Source organism: Hyalella azteca, unplaced genomic scaffold (assembly GCF_000764305.2).
Source record: "Hyalella azteca isolate HAZT.00-mixed unplaced genomic scaffold, Hazt_2.0.2 contig15697, whole genome shotgun sequence".
Classification (NCBI taxonomy): Eukaryota; Metazoa; Arthropoda; class Malacostraca; order Amphipoda; family Hyalellidae; genus Hyalella; species Hyalella azteca.
Window position 1 is genome coordinate 67,057 of NW_025945539.1, and position 14,495 is coordinate 81,551.

The following is a 14,495-nucleotide window of genomic DNA, read 5'->3' on the forward strand; positions in this document are numbered from 1 at the left end:
TGGATTTCTGGGCAGTCAAGTGACTCTCAAAAGCTAATTTGTAACCTTTTTTCAACGAGTTGGAAAGTGATTCATACCATTGTCAGTTTTCATGAAAAGAAGCTTATTTTTCTTATCAAGGTAAGCGTGAGAAACGAGTCACCTTATCACTAGATTTCAAAGACTTAACAATGCAAGCAAGAGAACACAACTTAGTTATTATACGTTGAAAACTGAAATCTGAGGCTCCGGCAGGGAACAGAAAAAAAAGTAACTCAGTACTCACTGCAGTGAGTGACAGAGAGCGCATTTTCTCGTCCGTCTGTTCGAGAAGTCACGGACAGACAGACGGTCGAACGGACATGAAGAGCGCAATAGCGCCTTTTTTTCATAAATGAGAAAATACGCTAGAAAGAATGGGAAGTAAATTCAGTTCAGAAAATTGCGCAATATAAATAGACAGTTCCCTGCCTCCCTCCACCTGAGCAGCCTTATAAAGCGGCTGCTCAGGAAATATCACTCCATGTGTCATAATCTCTGTGAGTGACGAGCCGTTCATCGTCTCGGGACGAGACTGGCATAACGCCTCTTCGCCTATACTTTTGTGTCTATAGCTAAATAATATATAAAGTTGCTGATGCATGTGACACGGAAATATAGTCATGGACACACTTATTCACACTACATCCAAGACACACTTATGATTTTTTTATAATAGATAAAGACTTTTAACAAACAGTTTCTACTTCTTCCAATTTTAGCACCAATACGATGCATGTTTTGTACAAAAATGTAGGATAATTTCGTAAAAGCAACATTTCTTCTACAGACCTTCATTTTTTACATCGTAAAAATATCTCATCTTCTCTTCCTCAACCGCTAATAAGTCTCAAACTAACAAATGTTATTCAATTTCAATATCTCTTGATGGCATACAAATTATTTTCATCTCTTATCCTTGGTTAATTATCAGCTATTCGGAAGACGGGAAGCGTTTCTCCCTTCCTCACAGTCAGCAATTAAAAGTTTCCGACTGCCAGGCCGTAAAATGAGGGCGCTTTTTGCGAGCTGACCACAAACCGCACAATTTCATTTTGTTTACTACGTCAGGTAGGAATTGCACGTAATTATAGGAGATAAATTTACCGGATTCAGCCGTCATTCATTAGCCCTCTAATTGCAGTAATATAGCCACTCTAGTATCTAAACTTAAATACGATGTTAACTTCGTCCTTGAGGTTAACGGGGTGGGTTGAATTATTATTATTTTTCAATTACTGCATTAAACAGAGGACTTAATTAATGAACAACTTTACAGTCGATAATTATTTACAATGATAACGCAAAAAACAGGTGGCAATAATGGTCACGTTCACCAGAAAAAGTAACTTGGAATACGTTGGACTGATTGAAGGTCCGAAACCATGATGGATATTAATTTCATAATCGTCAATTACATGCTTATGACAAGAAATCGCGATGAACTAAATTTTAGAGTAAAAAATCTAAAAGTAATACCACTAGTCAATCAATTTGTTCATAAACCTAACGTAGAAGACTATGCAGTGTACTTTTTGAGTGCGTCACATAATTTATATTCGGAACAACAATTGATGCAAAAACACCACGCTCTAAATTGACGATGAAATAAAAAAAATACGCAGAAACAAGTTATTTTTCACCTTTACTTTAGAGATTTTCAGAGTTGAATTCACATTGCCGAAAACTTGAGAAAAGTCATTAACTTTCCTTAATCAAATCTCGTATTGTAAATTCACCAGGAATTTTTTCGCCTTCGTTCTCTGAAGGCCGAGTGATTAAGAAATACTTATGGTTATTATTTTATTAGCTGTTCACATCATTTAATATGGCCAGTAACATTTACTCTGGTTTGTAAGTATCAAGAGTTCGATTGCAGATCATGGCTCCACAACAACGGCGAAAGTTTAGAAAGTTTTGCAGATACTTATCATGTTGGTAATGTTATGGCTCTGCAAAGTATGCCACTGTTCGCAACTTTTGTTGGTAATGACATGTCCCTGTATGAAATGCCACATCACGCTTCAGTAGTTGGTTTGACATGCCACTGCACGCAACTTTGACTGGTAATGGTATGCCTCTGTATGACATGCCAAAAGTACATACTTGGTAATGATATGACACTGTATTGCATGTCAGTATATGGCATGCCACTGTACGAGAATTTTAGTTGTTAATGATTACAATTTGTTAATTTTAGTTCTTATTATGATTAATGCCTTAAATGTTTGGGACAATAGCTGGCTTTCTTCTTCTATCTTATGCGACCGGTATTCAGGACAGAAAAATATACGTTAGTTTCTCATGCAGGATTGTGAAGACAATATATTCTACTTACAGTTCTCTAGTGCCAGTTTAGACTGCTTATTAGTTCGATTACTGTCACGTCAGGCAAACAACTGATCATTCACAGAAAGTCTGTTATTTTCATTTGAATAAAAGTCATGCCCGTCCACTTCATTAACAGTAAACCCTGTCAGTTAATATACTGTTCCAGAAAGTAACTTCAATTAATTAATACAATTTTTTCGACTCGAAGATTAAAATAGGTGATCACATCTACGACCCCGAATCTACGTCCATCTACTTGCTGAAATAGGTGATCGGTTTTATGACTCTACATCTACCGACTCACATCTACGACCTCGACTCTACCTACATCTACTGGCTGAAAAAGGTGATCGGTCCTACAGCCTCGACTCTACATTTACCGGCTGCAACAGGTAATGATTGGAACTGGCGCATGAATGGAAAAGTGCTGAAAGTGCTGGTCAAAAGTGCAAGTGCTGGTCATAGTCCAGACTCGATCTTTTGTTGAATAATTGATTGCAGGCTATTATCACTACCACAGAAATTTAATCAGATTAGACTAGAGGGCTTCATTTATCAAATTAAGATAATTATGTTTCACCATTGGCGCGAATAAAAAAATTAACATATGGATGATTTTTTTCAGTGAATAAATCCGTGAATCCATTTAAGGTAAAATCTATATTTCCTTTGCACATGAACAATTACAAACTTTGCAATTGCAACAACATTGATGCAGCCTTAAACGGTACCGTTACTGTTGTTGCCAACTCAGCAGTAGCAGCATCTGTTATTTTGACAATGAGAGAGCTCAACGTAGAATTTTTACGCGTCCTTTCCCTTAGTTGCTATTTCAAATGGGATACATGAAATTATGTTCAAAGAATATTTGACTACATTAATTTGGGAAAATGTGACGATATATCATACACGACAAAATGGCGATAGATGCTTCACGCCAAAGTGATGGTATATCATCCACGTAAAAGTGACGATATATCACATGAGGGGCGTCACATGAGGGGCGTCACATGAAGTAGATCTTGCCTACGCAATGTTGAGGTCGGGGCTTTGTTTCAACTTCAACAGCGCGACGTGGCATTACTCAACTTAACCTTGCTAAGCCTCGCATCAAGATTGCAGAGCAGAAGATCTGACAAACTGCTTAATGTCTTGACGCTGTACAGACATTAACATGAGCACACACCGAAAGAGAAGATTGGTAAATGAATTATTCGATGACAGATAGAGCTTTGTTACGGAGACTCGAGATCGTTATAGAAAGAGACGTAACGGCAGATTATAAGAGACAGTGGAGGTACATAACTACACTATTGTTATGTAAGTTATGAAAGTAAAACTATTGTTAAAGAAATAAATTTAGTGTTTTAGTAGCGTATATACTGATATTTCTTTCAAGGAATTTAAAAGCAATAATTAATAATATATATATATATTAAATAATAATTTTCATCCAAGATAGACTGTTTGTAGAAATATTGATCTCATCATTGCATCCTGTTTTAGCGGATTAAATAATGAAAAAATGTTAGCGAATTAATCGTGTGAAAATCGAATTTATGTGTTAAAATTTAATATGAATTGATTTTTTATTGTGCTACATTTCATCTTAGTTTTATCGTTTACGACGAAAGAGGATTCTCGAGTCAAGTCTGAATTCTATCCATGTTTTATGAAGCGGTCCGTTCTAGTCTTTTCAGCATAAATTCATCTGAATAATCTATATAATGCTGCATGTATCACAATCATTTGGAAAAAAAAAGAATATACCGCAATAATTTATATAATGAATAATTTACCTCAATCATTAATATAAAGATGAAAATACAACAATCAATTAAATAATGATTAATATACCACAATTATTTATATAATGATAAGAATACCACAATCATCCATATAATGATAAATATAGCAAAATATTGCGTCAAGAAATGTCTTTGCTATAGTTTCGTCTGCTGTATATCAGAAGAGTAATTTCATAATGACATTATATCGAGTCTAGCAGTGAACAATGGGCAGATTTTGGTGGGTAATTCGCAATAGCTTGGCGTATAGGAGGTGAGATATGATGCAATAACTCACAAACGCACTAGGAACTTAAGATATTTTGTCTCAATGCTTGCAGGGCCTTGAAAATAATAAAGAACTTAGCGCCATTTTGCTCCATGGATCAAATAAAAAAAGAAGCCAGAAAACCGAGGCGTATTGTAAAAAAAAACATAATTGAGAAGCACGACAAGACATTAATCATAATTACGGACCGAGAATTTACAGCACATGTCATGAAAGTCACACAGTCGAAGTAGCTTTCCTAATCTCTAAAAAACTGAGAGATTAGAGATCTTTCAATTTATAATTTTAGAATTGAGAGATCTCTCTCATCAATTTATTATTATCAGCTAGATTCACTTCCCCATGCACCTCTCCTTCTCCAGTGCATCATCAGCAGCTGGCATAGTATGTCAATATTCTGTACATAGTGTGATATATTTTGTCAACTTCACACAATACGATACGGTAATTTATCAGCAATTGTACATATTATGCTCATAATTTTTTATGAGAAATGAAGTGGACTAGTGCAGTACAAAGATGTGTTCATTAACAACTTCTTTTATTACTGATCAAAGGGGAGGATTCGAAGTCGCGAATTAAAAAATTTACTTCACGCAGTTTTTTATGTTATTGGTGAATAAATTAGAATAATTAGAAGCAATAGCATAATGATTTAGAATTGATTGCAACGAGGGATTTTTGCTCATACTTCAGTATTATTAACGTAAATTTGTTGTTTTATAAACTATTACTATTTATCACGTATAATTAATTTAAGGTTAAAAAATAAAGTTAAATTAGTTAAAAGCGTAATGAAAAATATAAGGGTACAAAGTTATATAAGGGTAAAAAGTTAAATAAGAGTGAATAGTAAAATTTGGGTAATGAGTAAAATAGGAGTAAAATAGGAGTAAAATTGGAGTAAAATTGGAGTAAATTAGGAGTAGAATAGGAGTAAAATAGGAGTAAAATAGGAGTAAAAAAGGAGTAAAATAGGAGTAAAATAGGAGTAAAATAGGAGTAAAATAAGAGTAAAATAGTAGTAAAGATTAAATAAAGCTTACTGAAAAGTCTACCTGCTTGGTAATGACACTTGAAGCTGACGCTCGCAGGCGGGTGAAAGAACACATCACTTTTTCTCAGCCTTTGTAAAAAAAAAACTTCCCGTTTTTCATGTCTTTTTGAGACTTTTTTCTCGGACGCACAAATTTGGCAGGATCTTAAACGGTGGATCCATGACTTACGGTTTGTAGAAGGTATATTGTGAAAATAAATGACATTTAAATGGATAACATTTATACGAACAAAATAGCACAAATAAGAGATCATTTAGACACAAGAAACTAAGCGAATCTTTTTGGATTCAGATGGTTTCTCTATCAAGGTCCCTAACCAACTGACCCATGAACCTAATAAGTGAATTTTTTAGACCTAACTAAGTTCTGACACTAAAATACCAAGTAAATACAACTTAAACTAAACAGTGAAATCAATAAAGCCGAGGTAGACAAACGGTGGTTCCTTACATGTTTCATTATTATGATTTAATTCTAACTTGCAAATAAAGATGTTTATTAATATGACAATCTTGATTGTATCTTGAACATCTAATCATGCCTCTACAAAATTATTTTCTTCAGTATTGACAGAAACGAATTACAATAAATATTTAGAGTTTCATTAATGCATCACGGTTACTCTTGATCATCACTCGGCAGGATCATCATCATGCATGATGATCATTCCGTATGATGAAATTCACGAGGTTTCTTCCCCTCTTTGATGTCTGGGGCCTTAATATACATAGCCAGCTCGTATCCAGGATACCGAACGAGTCGGAATATTACCGAGACCTGACATTATATATGTAACGATAATGCATTGCAAAAAAATGCGTTGAATTCCAAATCAAATTTTAATGCAATTCTGAAGTAGTAAATTTGCTTCTTAAATTAAAAATTTGGAATATCTTTTCTAGTACATGTATTCAAATTGATTTTGAAACTTAAAATGGAGATGAGAGAGAGGGGTTTTGGTTAAAAAATAAATATTAGTGAATAACTTTTCATCGTAAATCATAACCTGCAGGGGATATGATTCACGAAAATGATTCCGAAATCTCATTTATTTTATTTTTTTTTTTATAATTTAAGCATATAATGTAGAATGGCTTGATAGATTCTTACATATCGATTAGGCACCCAAGATTCAATTATTCAGCCTCATTCAATTATCACATTGTAACAAATGACTCAACACGCGGGACAAAATTCTTCACTTAGTTGTCATGAGGATAATTTTGTTCATCACTCACTCTACACGAAATAACTACAACGATAATATATAATTTAGCTAATATAGAGATAAAGATATAATAATTATAATATGCCATAATATAAATAATAATGAATTAATGAATAAGAATTACTTTTTATTGCTATTATAATTATTTTGATTCCTATAATTGTTACTATTCTCAGATAAGGAGTTATCTTAATTACTATATATAATCATAGTTGAACGTATACCAGAACGTACGTATATATAGGCGTGCCCCCGCCCCCGCGGTAGAACAGAACCATGATGGGGGCGTCGTCGGGGGGGTGGGGGTGGATGGGGCAGGGCAGGGAAGCGTCGCCCCCCACCACCGCCGTCACCTCCGTCAGGGGACCTGTAGTAAAATATATATGGATATACATGGAGGATATGTAATAGAATATACATAAATATACATAGCGTGTATGCAGTAAATATAAAGGTTTCATTGAAGACCAAAGAGTATTTCTTATTGACAATTTTCTTATTATTTTTCTCGATTCGGCGAATTAGGCTCTTGATAGGAAGTGCCTAACATGCCACCTCCAGACCGGAGGACCGAAGAACCACATGAGAGAGGCTCATAATGAGACACTCACTCGCGCGATGTTGGAGACCCACACCAGATATACATAGGGGACCTGTAATAAAGTATACATGTGTAGATATACATGGCGGACTTGTAGGAGATATTCATATTTAGATATACATAGTGGACCTGTAGTAAAATATACATAGATATACAAAACGGACCTGTGGTAAATATACATGTGTAGATATACATAGGGGACCTGTAATAAAGTATACATGTGTAGATATACATGGCGGACTTGTAGGAGATATTCATATTTAGATATGCATAGTGGACCTGTAGTAAAATATACATAGATATACAAAACGGACCTGTGGTAAATATACATGTGTAGATATACATAGCGGACCTGTAGGAGATATTCATATATAGATATACATAGTGGACCTGTAGTAATATACATATATAGATATACATAGAGGACCTGTAGAAAATATACATCTTACTTTTATATAAAATAATAAAAAGTACGTATAAAATCTACGTTGAAGACCTGTTGTCTGGATAAATCTTAACATCGGTAACTCTGTCCAACAAATATACGATTCTATGAATGATATGTTATTAACATTTGTTTCTCACTCGGTTATATGGAAGGCATTCGTGCTAAATTAAGTCTTTTCGGCGAATGAGCAAATTTATGCTCTAAGCGAACGCTGGAATCGCTGTACGCTGGAATAACGTGTCGTAACTTCTACATCAGATTGGTCTTTCACCGAAGGAGGAGCTATCGTTCTAAGAATCTGCTTACCCATCCGCCCCATTCAGCCATGTGTCTTCATACCAAAAATGCAACGGTCTTGGGTCTTGGAGCAATTTAAGATTTTAAGCTACACCTCGGATCCTTCGGATTTATGTATCTTTGAGTCGTTGCCTGTTGTTGAAGGAAATTCTTTTCATGCTAGTCGTTTAATCGGAATCTTTATAAACTTGAATTTTTAATCAATAGCTTTTTATTTAATTTATCCGATTTATTTCGCACTCGGTTTTCAAACTTCCCTTTTTTACATTCGGTCAATTGATTATTCTTGTATTCTTTAAGTACAGAACTTATGATGAATCATATATATTTCAAATATATATTCATCAATATTTCAAAGGAAACAATTTTGGAATCTAAATTTGTTATATTTCATAACTCCTAGAATATATTTATCATTAAGTGTTCTAAATGGAAATGGAATAAAAAATTAACATTTTATGTAGTAAACATAATTTTCATCGAGAAATTTATCGATAGGCCATGAGTAATTCCTCCGATAATTTTACCAAAATTCCGAAAGCGACCAATTTTTTATACATCGGAATATAACAATACCAATACGTGACAATGTACGTGACCTTTTGAAATTGCCACTTTTGATTTTTTTCATGATCACGATTTTAAACACAAAATTAACTTTTTGCACGAACCTAGTGCTAAGTCATGCCTAAGTTCAATAATAATTTAATTTAACTCAATTTAGTGGAATCTCGATCAATAAACAGCGTTCGATGTTAGTTGACAGCGTTCCTCCCTCCATTCCAACCCTTGGAAAATTAGATATAATCTATATGATTGCCAGTTCAGCGAAGATCACAAAATATAGACACGTAATGATGTAGCAAGTGAAAAATATTACATTATGGGATTAAGGAGCTGATTGATCGCTACAAAGGCTTCTTTGACCCCAGCTTCTAGGTACGGAGTCAAAGGCTATGCTGGGATTCTGAAGCAGAGTGATTGCGATCAAAGCAAGCCATTGGTTATTCTGGGAGTAGCTTCGGTTCTAAACTTTTTTCATCGGGCCGATGAGGCAGCACGGTTGGAATTTCCTCTATCCAAACTCTCATATTTCAGCTCGGGTAAAGCGGCTGAAACTTGCAGCCTGAAGTTTCGGTTCAATGGTAAGTTAAAATACTGGGCCATTATTCGGTGCCCGTGTTAGAGATCATTGCTGTACCAGGAGCGAGCAATAGACGGAATAACTGACTGGAATAATGAAGTAGTTTATTTATTTGTTTTGATTATGGGCTGTCTATTGGAGGATACTATATCAAATCATGGGAGATACAAAACTAATTATTAAATTAGATGGCCAAGACTAACCATGGGTGGTTTTGCGTGAAAATTATGAAACATTAATTTGATAAATCTCGGATCTTTTACTGGAATTATTTTGAAGACACGCTTGCAGTTTAAGCTACAAATTAGGGTACGTTTAAAAAAAATTTCATTTTGAGAGATATATGCAATTAAGATTTAAATGAAAATGCAGTTACCATGATGATCAAGTTTCTTTTCATGTATTTTAAATATACAATAAACGCACAGATAGCTGAATAACAGGCACAATTAAAATACTGGACGTTCATAGATTATTCGGCAAATAAAATCGGATTAATAATTTAGGACGTCTTTGAATTCAGGAGGTTATTTGGGGCTTCCTGAGATGTTTATATTTAACTGATGGTTTAATTTCAATAGTGCTAGTATGAAAAAGTAGGAGTTTGTATTCTAATCAAAGTTCGCTCGACTGCTGTTCCTTTTAGTGTAGGTTCTGTTTGATTGACGTTGCCGCCACGAAAAAATATTCCTATTCTGAATAATCCAAACTCTTTTTATACTCCACACTGACTTCCCTTCTCAACGCATAAATCTTTCTTCTTTTTACTCGACCGAAATACTCCGATGCTTGAAAACAACGGTTTCCAATATACTGAAGACGTTATCAGTGTGTGATTTTAATTCAGCAACCAAAAATATTTACCTCTCGTGTTTGCAACGGTTATATAAAATTCCGTGCATTTTTTAGCTGTGAGAAATAAATTCGTCCTCTCGCCAACGAAAAATGAATTCTTTCGTATGTGTTGATTTAGATGTGGCTATGTCAGTGACAATAATTTCTTTGCCGTGAATGCTTTCTTCGTGAACTGAATTAATTCTTTAAATAAAAATCACTATGCTAAAATGATCATGTAACATTATTAGGTATTATACCGGAAGCCATTTTGTTTGAAAGTGTACCATATATAAACGTGCTGCTGTTCAGCAGAACATGATTTCCGACCAAATTTTGGAGAAAATATTACGCTTATGATGGACATATGTTGACGTTTTAATTATTGCCGAGGATCCAACTCCACTTCAGCTGTTATGGCGCCATCGGTTCAACAAGTTCAGTATTGACGGTCCATTTGATGGGCTTCGTTAAAAATTAGAAACGCTTATAGACGAACGTTTGATGGTTACTCGGCCCTTATTCGGCTCTCGTCTGTAATAGGGATACATTTAAATGAATGCGTTGCGCTGGTGCAATATATTCACGTGCATTTATCTACGGGGGCTGTCGGTTGAAATCTTATTTAAATGGTGAATTTTGGGCACATAACTAATTTATTCGTCAAGGCTGCGACAATGAACTGGATTTTAATAACCCGAAATAAACACTTCGTTGACGTGAAGGCATGAAATAATAAAAAAATGAAGGCACTTAATAATTCATCTCGAGGAATAAATTGCATTTCATAGTCAGTTGTACTTGTACTAAGAAATGAATTTGAATTTAATCGATTGTGAAGTCGAAGTGGTAAAACTATTAAAGAAACGCTTCGCAGAACAAGCTTAGAATTCATAAACTGGCATGGTGAGCTAGTCTAGATAAAAAATTTACTGCAGTCGTATGGTTTATATCATGGAATTATCATCCCTCGAAAAAAAGATTTTTCCATATTATCCCTTGAAAAGATTTGTTACGTAATTTAAATAGATAAATTCCTTTTCTAGTGCAAACCAGCAGCTTTCCAAAAATAGTATAACACACACGCGCACACGACTTTATTCCATGCCCTCTCGTTTGATTTAAAAATGAAGATTTTTAACGCTAAATTGTGAGTTTTGCAGCAATTTTTCCCCGAGCAATACCATGACAGTGTATTTTGCCTTTATTCTTCCAGCACGTGTACGCGCGATCGCACCGTAAATTGCGAGATTTACGGTCGCTCTGAAGGAGTGCCCGACCATCAAACGGAGACGAAGTGAAAGATAAACGACGGTACGAATAAAACTTATCTTTGATGCCTTTGCCCTTCCTTCACAGAGAGAAACCGTTGATAAATCGAAAATGACACGTTTTCGTTGTTGGTCAGAAAAGATAGATTATTACTGTGCTATGGAATTAGGTCTGAATATGTTATATTAACTACATGAGTGGATCTTGGAAAATAGTATACCTTAAAAATATGGAAGAATATGAGCGATATGACAGTCATAATGCTACGAGAAATGTAACCTGGACTGAGTATTGTGTAAGTGTACTGAGTAAATGCAAGGCAGTAAAGTACTCCATAGACTGTAACGATACATGTGTATTGTTGGTTGTTGTACAGTTTTACAAGAAATTTTGACGCAAAATGAGTGGTGCACTTGTCGAAATCTGCTCCAGGTTATCATTAGTTTTTATTCTTCTCATGTAAGTAAGATCCTGGTACAGGCCTGACGCACTGTGTTGAACAGCGATAGGAATTACGATCGAATATGAAGAAACAATTAAATCAGTCTTTAGATGCTGAAGTTTACTTTAAAAACTTGCTGGTTGTTATGGCGAGTGTTTCTGCGAAAAAACAGTTTTAGTTCCACTCAATAATTGTTAAAAAAAATTAAGTTTAACAGTTGTCCTCGTATAGGAAAACTCTACACGATATAATTTCTCAATTAGCGTTTGACATTCAATATTTCCCCCACTTAAAAAAATTATCAATTATTATATAATACTGGAATTGCTATGCATTTCAAAGCCTATTGATGGATTGGTCGCTTCAAAGATTATTCAGATATTCGATGGAGAGAATTCATTACTGAAATGCGTGTGCTGGGAGCTGACATAGCATTTAACTCTGCTGGAGCATCCCTCCGAGTACAACAACAACAGCGGAGCCAAACAACAGAGACAAAATACAGAACCAAACAACAGAGCCAAGAGACAAATTATAGAGCCAAACAGAGACAAAATACAGAGCCAAACTACAGCGACGAATACAGAGCCAGACAACAGAGCCATGAGACAAAATACAGAGCCAAGCATCAGAGCCAATCAACAGAGCTAAAATACAGAGCCAATCAACAGAGACAAAATATAGAGCCAAACTACTGAGCAAAAAAAAAAAAACGGAATGATTGAACAGAACCAGAATACAGAGCCAAGCTTCTGAGCTTAACAACAGAGTTTAACAACAGAGCCAAAATAAAGAGCCAAAGTACAGTGCTGAACTCTCGAACCAAACAACAGAGCGAAACAACGGAGCAAAACAACCGGCCTGAAATGCAGAACTAAACAACAGAACAAAACAACTGAGCTAAACAACAGAGCCATACTACTGAGCCAAACAACCGACCTAAAATGCAGAACCAAACAACAGAACAAAGCAACTGAGCTAAACAACAAAGCCATTGAGAACGCGTCAACGTCGAGACGAGACCTCTCCGGGAGGGCTTCAGCGCTCCTATTTGGCCTCAGGGGAGCCGGGGAGGAGTGACATCCTTGAGTCATGCGTCCTGGGAGACGCTACCCGGTAGTCTTGGACCAACGGCTTTTTCTGATAGGGGACTTGATGATCTGGCAGCCAAGTTCCTCCTCATCCTGCGCGGTGGTGACATCGAGCCAAACCTGGGTCCTATCACTTTGTGTCCCACCTGCAACATGCGCATAACATCTTCTCGCGCTTGAAAGGGATCCGTCCTGTGCAAAAATTGGTATCCGTCCTGTGCAATAGCGGCAGGTGCTGGTTCTACCTCAAGTAATCCTTGCTCCCAACGCTTAAACATCACACCAACAACTGGCTCTACACGCTTTGCTACCGTTTGGAAGGAGCGCCCGCGCTGCAGATAGACCAGCGTGCACCTCGTCCCTATGTATTCGGCTCACCTGTGCACCACCGGCTCATCAGCAGTCGCCCAGCCGTCTGCCCAAGCTTCCCTCTCTGCCTCACCCAATCTTTCCAGCTTGACCTCGAACCAGCACATCACCATCCGTGGTCGCAATCAGAACCTAAACATTTTTCAGTAAGAAATTTTTGCCAATACTGCCCAGCACTCCCCCACATCGCTGGACAGCACCTAAAAAAAAACTTGTGCCCCCACAGCCAGGCACACCGGTAGACAACTCCAGCTCGAGTGCTCGGAGCTATGCGTGGGCACATTATAAAAACATAATTTCAGTCAAACGGCATAATTTCAGTCAAACAACTTCAGACCCCGCGCATCAGAGGTTGCCTTCTCTTGCGACGCGGGCTTCCAGATGTGACCGGGCCGGATGAACATCAGCAATAACAACAGAGATAAACAACTGAACTAAACAACAGGATCAATTAATGAACAGAGCTTAACAACAGATCCAAATAATTGAGCCAATCAATTTAGCAAAACAACTAAGCTGAACGACCGAGCTCAACAACAGAGCAAAATAAATGGGCTAAAGGAAGGTTGTCTGTTCAGAAACCATTCCTCTAATGATAATTCGTATTAATTTCCTATTTTATTAATTCACATTTCGATTACCTGACAAAGTTACGTTCTTGAATGTAAGTGGCATATAAATTATGACTTTAACAATAAATTAAAAGTTTTTATTACTATACTCACTGTTCTCAAGGCCGAGAAGCTGATGCTCTGATGCAGCCGTCGTGTCCAAGAAGCTCAGCAACAACAAATGTACAAGTAGAGCTTGGAAAAAATGTTTTTTCTTCATTTTTATTAGCTTAGATGGAGGAAGTCTTGCGGTGACAGAAGTAAGAAGAAATTGTTGCTCTCTAGAGAACCAAGTTCTTTTTACTCTCTAGAGGACCCTCTTGATAAAAATCATAGTCGTATTTTCACTGGCCGTATGTCGGCCGTCCCTGTATTAATAATGTTAGTCTGTCTTTTTTCAAATCTGCTTACTGCATTTGGTCTAATCGACAATAAACAAGTTGAGAAATTTTGAGATTTTAAAATTAACTAAACACTTTCTACAGTTTACGAAAAAATCTAATCAGGATATTTTATCACCTAGACAATAGCTGCCGTTAATCAACCTGCAAAAATCAACAGAAAATCATTATTGTCTCATACAAAATAGAAAACGTGTGAGCAAGACCACCGTTTCAAGCAGTCTTCAATATTTGCAACAAATGGGCCTTTCAGATCTAATTTTACATCAAATAC

The 14,495-nt window shown here is 36.2% G+C and overlaps 1 protein-coding gene across 1 annotated transcript in view; it reads right to left on the reverse strand.

Moving 5' to 3' along the window:
- LOC108676646 overlaps window positions 1–14,202 on the reverse strand; it is a 51,078-nt gene extending 36,876 nt beyond the window's left edge. The window contains exons 1-2 of the mRNA XM_047884604.1: window positions 13,935–14,202; window positions 6,946–7,078 (exon numbers count right to left, since the gene is read on the reverse strand). Coding sequence (XP_047740560.1) covers window positions 6,946–7,078; window positions 13,935–14,040 — 239 coding nt within the window. The 5' untranslated portion in view covers window positions 14,041–14,202. The remainder of the gene's footprint in view (window positions 1–6,945; window positions 7,079–13,934) is intronic.
- Window positions 14,203–14,495: the final 293 nt, after the last annotated feature.